At 36.3% G+C, this 10,193-nt stretch overlaps 1 protein-coding gene across 3 annotated transcripts; it reads left to right on the top strand.

Annotated features, from left to right (window-relative positions):
* The first annotated feature begins 274 nt into the window (after nucleotides 1-274).
* LOC121861045 lies at nucleotides 275-8,370 on the top strand. 3 transcript variants are annotated; one of them, XM_042358534.1, is made up of 5 exons: nucleotides 275-455; nucleotides 2,895-2,960; nucleotides 3,632-3,700; nucleotides 4,596-4,834; nucleotides 5,598-8,370. In XM_042358534.1, exons 1-5 carry the CDS (start codon nucleotides 365-367, stop codon nucleotides 6,480-6,482), a joined length of 1,350 nt encoding a protein of 449 aa, XP_042214468.1. In that variant the 5' UTR covers nucleotides 275-364; the 3' UTR covers nucleotides 6,483-8,370. The 3 variants fall into 3 exon arrangements, with proteins under 3 accessions (XP_042214468.1, XP_042214467.1, XP_042214469.1); XM_042358533.1 differs by having other exon boundaries at nucleotides 2,889-2,960; XM_042358535.1 differs by lacking the exon at nucleotides 3,632-3,700 and having other exon boundaries at nucleotides 2,889-2,960.
* Nucleotides 8,371-10,193: the final 1,823 nt, after the last annotated feature.

The following is a 10,193-nucleotide window of genomic DNA, read 5'->3' as shown; positions in this document are numbered from 1 at the left end:
TAGCCTGTCTAGTGGCAACTGCACAGATTAATGGAGCAGCTGCAATGATTGGGGAGAAACGGATGTTGGAGGGGGGGAGACAGAGGGGGGAGTGAAAGATGAGAAAAGCACCAAGATCATAAATGACACTATTTATTTTTCAGCAACTTATAATTTTATCAAAACGAATATATACCTCTAAACTCGTTACTAATTTGAGTCCCAATATCATTTGCGATGGTTTTTTTACTGTATTTGCGTGATGATATGTGCGGTGGCGAGCGGTGGCAGCTACGGCGCACTGAGGAGTTGTCTCGCTTGGTGAGAGAGGGTGAGGAACGTCCCTCACAACACACCAGAGGCGGGAGATAAACAAACTGCCAAGATGAACTATACACGACGAACTGTTCTCTCGGATGGACTAACTGATGTTGTAGTGGATCTCCCGGAAAAGGAAATTGAACGGATTCAGACAGGTATGTTGTAGCCGAAGATGTGATAAATATTCAAATATTTTTATTTGAAATGCCAGTATTAGCACAATGAAACGTAGCATTTTGGTTCCGTCCTTTTGACATCTATGGCCAAGTTACTGACTTAATGAAATGAGTATCATTTTATAACGTATATCTTACTAAGAACAGTGAAACTCCATGATGCTTATAAGCCAAGACACATAATGACGCACCATTATAGCTGGCCATAACTGCCCCCATACACGTAGACGGATCCCACCCATAGCTCTATTACGGAGACCAGATAAATATACCATTTTGGGGTGAACTTTATCACTTATTACGATTCCACAGTCATTTAGTATCCATGTTTCATATTTCTTGATGCTCTAGTGACCAAAGCAGTGTGTTTTCCTGAAACCCTGACTGGACAGGCTACAATTCTATGGGCTCTCAATATCTACATGTATTATACAGTACAGTACCTCATGCATATTGATATGTTATACTGTAACGAAACATTTGATTTCAATATATTTAGCAAAGATTCATATAGTTTATGCATACAGATAAAAACATTTACAGAAGATAACACAAAGTATTCGTAATAAAGTACCAACAATGTGGTCCTTGTGACTTATAATGATGTTAGTTCAGCCAGACAAAGTATTGTACTAGTGTGTGATACATAATAGTTCCACAGATCCTAAACTAAGTTAAGCTAGTTTATCTTGAAGTGAATAATAATGATTTTTATTTTTATACATTTATTCATACATTTTGAGGCGGATGAGACCTCTTTAGCTCTGGGATATTGGCAACCTGATTTAGTTTTTGCTCCAACCAAAATACCGTAATATCACTCAGTATAGGTCATTATCTGTCATAGTTACTCTGGGATACCCTGCCAACAGACTTTATTTATTACCATGATTTTCCAGTGTTACATTTTTAGAATAAGAACAAAATCCAATTCAGTCAATTATAATGGTTTCTGCCTACATTCCTAGTCATTTAGCAAGCTTTACTTATAACAGTTCATTCTTCTGTTTTTCTGACAAGTAGCCAGTACAAGTGGAGCAAAAATGTTTAGCACTACATCATTATTTACTTTACTGAACTGTATTATAAGGCACATATACAGTAATGACCAAAAATTAAATATAGTACTTCTTAATGGTAGCTGCCTCCTAGATGCTCAGGTGGGCAATCTTTTAGCGAGGTAATTTTGATACGTTTGAATAATTTTATATTTCAGACAAGCTAGATCAACCCCGAGTCCTGATGATAATGAGTTAGAAAGGGTTTAATGTACTGTGGTCTTTTGTTGTTTTGAAGTGAATTGCACTGAAAGAAACTGGATTTTACTGTTTCACCCAAAACTATAACTTTATTCCAGACATGTAAAGATGTGGCAGACACTCAGCTGCACAGTCAAGTAGAGCAAGGGAGAGTGAACCAGTTGTGACCATTTTCTGAATGTCAGATGGGGAATGAAGCAAAATATTGGACTGGTCTTAATTTTGAATATGGTTGCCCATAGCAGTAGCATGAGGTACTGTACTAGCCAGGTAGCTCCTACTTTTAAAGGTTAGCTTTGTATCAAACCTTCTTCTTCAAATACTGTACACCTTAATTGACAATTTTCAATAGTAAATAATTTACACCTTTAATATAATTATCCATTATAGTTTATCTATAGAAAATGAACATTACATATGTTGAAAACAGTGTGACAGCCTACAGCATTTTATAACAAAATCGTTTACAAGCCAATGGAATCTTTCGAATCCAGCTCCACGCTTCCACAGAACTTCCAGCAATTTCTTGTATATTTCAAGTTATTTACTGTATTTACAGATGTCAGTAAAGTCACTAACAAGCAAACTGAGCAGCAGCAAACCCCAAGTGGTAAGAGACCCTACAGAGCCATCACTTTAGGTGTTTAGTTGGAGGTGATAGGTGTATTGAGACATAAAAATATAACATCCACTGGCAAAGTTTTAGGACACTCATTTGACTCTGGGAACTACATGCATTAAAGAAAACTGTATATTTGGAAATATTTAACTCGTTGCAAAGTGACATTTTATTACGATTAGGAGAAATATTCTTTAGAAGAAATCTCCCAGTTTATAATGGTAATTGATGGATCAATAATATTTTGATTTACAATTACAGTACAGTATTAAGTTTATGATAAGGTTTTCAGGAAAGCAGTTTATCATTAATTCAGATTCACCTGTACCTGTCTGGGCAATCTTACTCCAATGTTTAGAGGAACACTGTATAGTATATATATAAAGATCTTCTGGTTTTAAAGCTCTTTATGGCTTATAGTTTTAACTGAACTTACTGTTGCAGATGGAAGCGCGTTATTTTTTCTAACACCCCTCTGTAGCACGTAATAGTTACAGTCTTCTTAAATGTTTATTGATATTTTATGGTTTTCAGATGCAGCATACTGCCAACATGTTTTTGATAAGCATGCACATAATGATGGCTCGACAGAAGAAGATAATTTACGTAAGTTAATACAGTACTGTTTTGAATATTTAAACTTTTTCACACATTAATGTTTATGTACAGTACAGTACATTAAAATATTTAATGTATATTTACCGGTAACAGAGCATTCACTTACAGCTCTCACACATCCATTCCTGTACTTAGAAAATGACCATTGTGATGTTTTCAGTGTTTAATTTTTTGTAAGGAGACCATTTGACCTGAATAAAATAGAAATGTTGCTACTCTTGGTGCATACAGTACAGTATACAGCTTATTATTCAGATAGCTTGTGGACTCACAACGAGGACCATAAACTTCACCTAAAACGTTTCCTTTATATATGAGGCACTCGGAGTATGACTGATGACCCCGCCAAAACTAAGAGCATAGCCATTTGATTGTGGAGGGCAAGATGATTCTTCTGATACAGTATAGAAAACATAAAATTTGAGGTACAATACTGTATAGTGAAGCTCATCAGTTGTAAGCCAAGTGACTTATATGTTGCTGGTTTATGCATAAGAGATTTATACTCAAGGTGGTGCATAAGCTGTTATACCAATAATTCTCATCTTAATGTTAATTTTCAGTAAAGCAATTTATGTGGAACCCTGTATTTTAGTTTTTCTCTAGTTATAATACAGTAATGTAATTTGTAATTAAAAATAACAAAAATGCTTTTACAGAGCCACCAGGGGAAGATGCCAGACAGTGTACAGAAGGGGCGTTTGATCGACCCCGTAAGCCATCTAAAGGTGAGCAGTTTTATATCGTCAAATAGTCAACCATTTTTTTTTATATCAATATCCAGTGAAGAAATATACTGTACTGTATGAACACTCTTAGGGTTTCCATTGTACATATGTGTATAAAGTTCACCCATACTGTATGTGCAGATGAAGACCAAAAGAGTGTTAATAGCAATACTGGTCTGTACCAGGATTTATAATGTTTCTGAACCAGTTTGAAGTACTAATACTGAGTGTCAGGAATAAAGGAAGCTTACCAAGGAGGCCACAACATTTTTATGAGGAGAAATTCATGTTAAGTTTCTATGAGTCTGTGACCTGGGGTGTGGTTGTAGAATATTAAAAGGATAGTTTTGTAAGCTATGTGAAAAACATATGTACTGTACAGAAAATAAATGTTAGAGTACAGAGGAGGATCTAAAGTAAACATGAGCGAAGGACAAATCAAAAGATAGGAATAAAGTAGTGAGAGAGAATTTGAGTTGAAGTTTCAGCTTACTCAATTATCTTCAGGTATCCAACAGAAATTTCCCAATGCCTTAATGTATCCAGAATTAAGTTCAGTATGTGATGGAATGAATGTTTGGGGATATTTTGAGATGTCGTGCTGCTGAATGCATTGTCATCTGTTCGTGTTAGCAGTGTTATTTACTGAGAGATACTAGCCCTATATAAATCACTGCTTCACTGGATTTGGCTGAAATGGAGACAGATATAAAATAATTTGCAGGAATATGTGTAGTAAATTTTGAGCAGAACAAGGTGTGGAATGGAGCAGGTAGCACTAATCAGCTTTGAAGGTTCAATGTTATCCATGAATACTGTATATGTAATTACTGTAGCCATTTCTTTTGTATAATCTCCCATATAAGTTAATTCGTTCTAACTTCATTTTTTCCAGCTCCTTGGGATGCGGACATGACACGTTTCTTCATCACCGAGTACCGCAGTGTGAGAAGCGTCATGACCAAGAAGAGAGAGGCTTTCTTACACATCTCAGAGAAAATGAACCAAAAGGGATATGACGTCACGCCATACACTGTCGAGAAGAAGTGGCATAACCTAATTAAAACGTACAAAAATGTTTTAGATCGAGCCATCCACAAGGGAGAGGAAAAGATATGCTGGGAATTCTTCGAGGTACAGTGTTTGATTTTTAAGAATTTCGCATTCTTACAAGGTCCTCCTACTAAGGTTCATGATGGTAGGAATCTAGTGTGGCAAATGGCTGTAAAATGGTGGTGATGTTATATATTTTCTCTTCCTTCATACTCTACCATTCATTCTATATGTTTTATTGTTTTGTTCGTCTTCCACAACAATACCCCAATGTCACATCTCACTACCTAGCATCACCCATCCACAGCAGGCACAAAGATACTAAACCAATTTGTATATATATGTCGAACCATAGCATATTGTTGTTCATTTCCTTTTAAATAACAGATAATTTGTGTGTTAAACAGTTAAATCTAGTTATTTATTTACTACTCAAACTGTATCCATTTCCATAAAAGCACTAGCCGTAAGCCTATACCCATACCAGTTCTAGACGATTTGTCAATGGTTCAGTATACACCTAACCTGATATAACCTAACTCTGGCTTTGTCTCCAAAATACAAATATTATTATCTAAATTTAGTAAATATAACACAGTGTTGAACAGGCTGGTGACAAAATGTACACAAACCATCTGTACCACAATTTCATATTTTCTTATTTTAATTTTCTTAGTTAAGCTTTTCTTTACTGTACTGTAAAGAGATCTGTCCCCCTTTCAAGGCACTATACTCAGCATACAACATATTAAGTTAGAATAATATTTTCAGAATACTATATATTTTCTAATATAAATCATGAACATTACAGTAAGCAATTTTGTAATCTTTTCTTAAATTACAGGACATGGATGAGATAATCAAGAACAGCACTCCAGCACTACCAGCTCCGGGCAACCTTCAAGCACTAGCCAAGTCTAGGAGAGCATACCCTGATCAAATTGTCTCACCTACACCAGAGACCATATCAGTGTCTCCAGATTTCTTGCCTTGCCCTCCATCCCCAGAGTTAATCATCACAACCTCTCACTCCTCCTCCTCACCGCCCTCAGTTGAAGGGGGCAACACATCTTCTCCAGCCTTTAATGTGTCAACACTGTTATCTTCAAATGTACCAAGATCTAATCACATGATGAATAATTCCACTTCCTCCTTATCATCTACAGAGGCTCAAAATTCCTCCCCTGCTCACTTTGTGTCAGACACTTCATCCCAGACTCACCCCTCGTTTGCCATTAAGAACCAAATTGTATCTACAGCATCCTGGCCTTTACATTCCCCTCAGAACCAATCTTCCAACATCACAAACCTGCCAGCCATTACAACACATTCATCCTCCTTCATGCAACCTCCCAATATGACTTCCCCCTCTCTGTCTAATGGCTATGGATCACACATTCAGAATACTGCATACTCTAAACCAATAGATCCATCCCACCAGCCTGATGCACTAAGTGTAGGCATAGTAAAGAATGATATAAATAACAGGAATTCACTACATGATGCTAAGAAGAGAAAGTGGAAGGAAGATAAATCTGATGTTTACTCGTGTCACACTGAGGACCCAGATGATATATTGTCAGTTCAAAGAGAAATGAATGTTCATCTTAAAACTTTGAACTCAAACATTTTGTCGATGGGACACACTTTAAATGAGAATATTCTTGGGCTTAAGCGAGCTGTAGAAAGTATGGTAACAATTATGCTTCAAAATAAAGCCAGTGCTTAAAAAATCAACAAAATATTACAAGTTTTTAGCTTATCTAGGTATGCTAAACCTGAGCCTGGCTCCTCACCTAAAACAGAAATGATGTTGATTTTCAACAAGCTCTTGCATAGGTCATATCTGGTGCTGCTTTTTTTTTCCAATTTAGGAAATGGATATGATCATGTATGTGAGAAGCTAAAAGTTGTGTGAGAGATACATTAAAGCTGTAACATGTACAGTATTTTTGGTTGCTGCATGTGTAGACTATCTGCAGTGTAGCCTCTTTAAACAGGTAATCATGCAAATGATGAGCAAAAATCAAATTGTACTTCTAAATTTCTATATAAGCACTGTGCTGTACTTATTTCACTGTAAGGACACTCAAGAATACTGTACGTATATTGTTTTCAGTTATTAATATTTGTTAATGAAAGTTTATCATTATTATGGAACAAAAAATAATTACCGTACTAAATTATGAAACAAGTATCACGAATAAATAGCTTACTTTCAGGTGAATCACTGGTGAAATATTATGTTTTCCCACAATTTGCATGATATACCTTACCAGTACTTGGTAGTGACTAAACTCTGCTTTACAGTTGAGTGCATTTAGTTTTATTTTGACTCGAGAGGAAATTATATGAGGCTTGTTTTGTTTTTTTAATATCAGGACTGTTGTATGCCAAGGAGTGCGTGAGAAGCTTTAAACCTCTGATTATGGTACAAAATGTTACAATAAACATTAAATTGGCTTGTGAGACAATGTAATTTTTTTTATTTGTGGATATTTTAGACATAGTTTACCATTTTTTTATAAATGTAAATTTAATGTATTTATGACTTTGAGGCAAACAAATCTCATATTGTCCCCAGAATCCCATGACTGTATATAGTAGTGTAACTGGACAGTGATGTTTGTTTGCCATTATCCATCCATTAAGTATTTAATTGTCATAAACCAACTGGCATGAACTGTCTTGATTTTAATAATTTATGTTTACTAACTGAGAAATGTACATTGTTGGGTGTGTGTATGTTTGTATATACTACACACAGACACACATATAGTATATACACACACACATACACATATAGGCACACACACACACACCTTTATTAATGTGAAGGGAGCAGCTAACCTGTGTTAGTTCTTGCCTCATTCATGTTGACATTTTGGCTGCAAGACCAACACCAAGTTAACCAAAGATTAAGTTAAAAATGTTCAAGGGAATGTATTTGTTAACAGTGAGACCAGCAGCTGCATTTTTCCCTAAGTCCATACTGTACACCCGGTAGTCAGTCTTCCGTCCCATCATCCACGAATCCTGAGAGTCGTAAACCTGTGAATCCGAGACTCGTAAACCCGTGAATCTGAGACATCAAATAGTGCCTCATCTATGGGCCCAACAATGTGTGATGTCTTGGATTCACAGGTTCATGACTCGGGGTTCACAGATGGGACGGAGAAGTGATGGGACTTTTCTCTGTAACTGTACCTTCACTCAAGCAAGGTATACATGAGTGAAGTACTGTAGTGTATGTAAGTTACTGTTGGTTTACAAGACAATGAAGAAAATCCTAAGCTCTGAATATGTCATTATTTTCGTATAAACCAACTAATTTTTTTTTAAGATATATAAACAATGTTCCTTTTACCCATAGATCTCATTGTTATCATCCCACACCCCTGTTTCAAAAGTTTGTAACAAGCATATTTTTAGTGTTTGAATCCATACCGCAGATATCACTTTTATAAATGTGTGTTGGCTGTTTCATCCCTTCAGTTTGTTGAGGCAATAATTAAATATTGTGGTTCTTCCTCCAACAGACCAGCTCATCTATTAGGAAGTGTAAAGAAATGCAAATGACTAAATGTTTGAAAAAATAATAAAAATGTAGATCAAGAGATATGTGTGTGTGTGTGTTTGAAAGAGCCTCAGTATGTCTAACTCATCTTCACCCCCACCACCACCATCACCACTGCCACTATTTTTGCCACCACCATCATAATCACTGTCACCACCACCACCATCATAATCATTGCCACCACCATCATCATCGCCATCATCCTGTTATTGAGTCAACAAAGGGTAACTTTGATCATGTGGTTAAATCAGAAAGAGTGAGGGTGACTCAGATAAACCAGAAGAGACAATTATTTAAACCACAGTGGTTATAGAATCTGAGAAGAAAAGCTACAGCTTCTACCTGTACAATTAAAATTAGAATCCCAGTGACCCAACTCTGAACACTATACCAGTTAATGAAGACAGAAAGTGTAGACTAAATTAGGTAAAGTTAATCTTCTTGGAGAAAGTTCAGTCAGCTGTCAATAGTGATTTAGTCATTAAATTAAAAGGTTATGTGACCTTTGATATATGTTTAATGTAAGTCAGCTTGTTACAGGAACTTGCATGCTAACAATCATCTTTCACCACTGATGCTTCTTCGGCCTAGACACTAACAAAGTGGAATGCTCATGACAGTACAGCAGTGACACAGTGGTGCAGTTGGCAATTTACTTTGCATGCATTCCTGCCCAGCTGACCTAGCAACTCTTATTATTATGATGATAGATGTTTTAAATTGACAGTTACCAGTGTATGTAAATAAAAGAATTTCAATGTTGGAAGTGTAAGGAATACAAGATGAGTAAATGAATGATGTACAGTATACAGGCAGTAGTTGAGACCCAATCTAGGGAGAATAGGGGCAGGGCAGAAAGACTGAGAGGAGCATGAGTTGCTTATCAAATGTTGATGTAGGAAAATGTGACTTGAACTACTGTTGAGGAGGAAGAGTGGCTGAAAATGTCCCTGAGAGGAGCTGCATTATGATGAAGTTGTAAAAATATCAAATGTTAATTGAAGTTGTAGTTGTAGTATGTAAGTATGAAATGGTAGAGATCATAGTTGAGAACTGAAGCAATATTTAGGCAGTGTACTGAGGGACTGGTGGAGGAGGGATGAGTAGAGAGATTGTTATGAACTTGTATTGACTATATCTACTGAAAAAAGGACATTTATAGGTAAAAGTGGGTGAGGTCAAAACAAGAGCACTAATATATCTTGTAGTTTTTTAGTTCTTTTTCCATAATTTACCTGGACTACAAGAGACGACTAGAGAAACACTGACTTTGAATGAATAGATACACACACAGGAAAAATACATACATACAGCCACACCCTCACTCACAAGTTTAAATAAGAACAACAGAATGGAGGAAACTACAGTCGGCCTATAATCCTATTGGTCCATACTAGGCAGCCCCATTTACATCCTACATAGAGAGTTCTATCTCATAATTTTTCATCATTGTTGGACTAATGCATTACTAACCTTGCTACGCGCTTAAAGACCTTCGTTGTTGAAGCGCAGTAATGACATTATCGCCAACCTTCATCATTTATTTATCAGTCCAACCTATATTGTAAGTTTCCCAGCAAGTTCGAGTTAATGATGGTGGTTGGTAATTTGTTCCACTCATCCACAACTCATTTTGTAACCAGCGTTTACCTCTCTCGCGCCTAAATTTATATTTGTCTAATTTTAAACGCATTGCTATGAGTTCACTCCTGGTTGGACAGTTTAAGTACAGTACCTTTGTTATATCACCTTTACTTAACCCTGACTTCCACTTATACACCTCCATCATATCGCCCCTCACTTTTCGTCTCTCAAAGGATCTTTAATCTGTTTTCTTATTTAAAGGTTCCTAATGCCTGGGAT

The sequence above is a fragment of the Homarus americanus genome, unplaced genomic scaffold (assembly GCF_018991925.1).
Source record: "Homarus americanus isolate GMGI-L3 unplaced genomic scaffold, GMGI_Hamer_2.0 scaffold52806, whole genome shotgun sequence".
Taxonomy (NCBI): Eukaryota; Metazoa; Arthropoda; class Malacostraca; order Decapoda; family Nephropidae; genus Homarus; species Homarus americanus.
The sequence above is the reverse complement of the archived record's forward strand: the minus strand, read 5'-3'. Positions and strand labels throughout refer to the sequence as shown.

Excerpts from the sequence above, each read along its gene's own strand:
- LOC121861045 (XM_042358533.1), top strand. The coding sequence starts at position 365 with ATGAACTATACACGACGAACTGTTCTCTCGGATGGACTAACTGATGTT. Across the intron at positions 456-2,888 it reads AATTGAACGGATTCAGACAG|ATGCAGCATACTGCCAACAT; the intron begins GTATGTTGTAGC and ends TATGGTTTTCAG. Across the intron at positions 2,961-3,631 it reads GACAGAAGAAGATAATTTAC|AGCCACCAGGGGAAGATGCC; the intron begins GTAAGTTAATAC and ends ATGCTTTTACAG.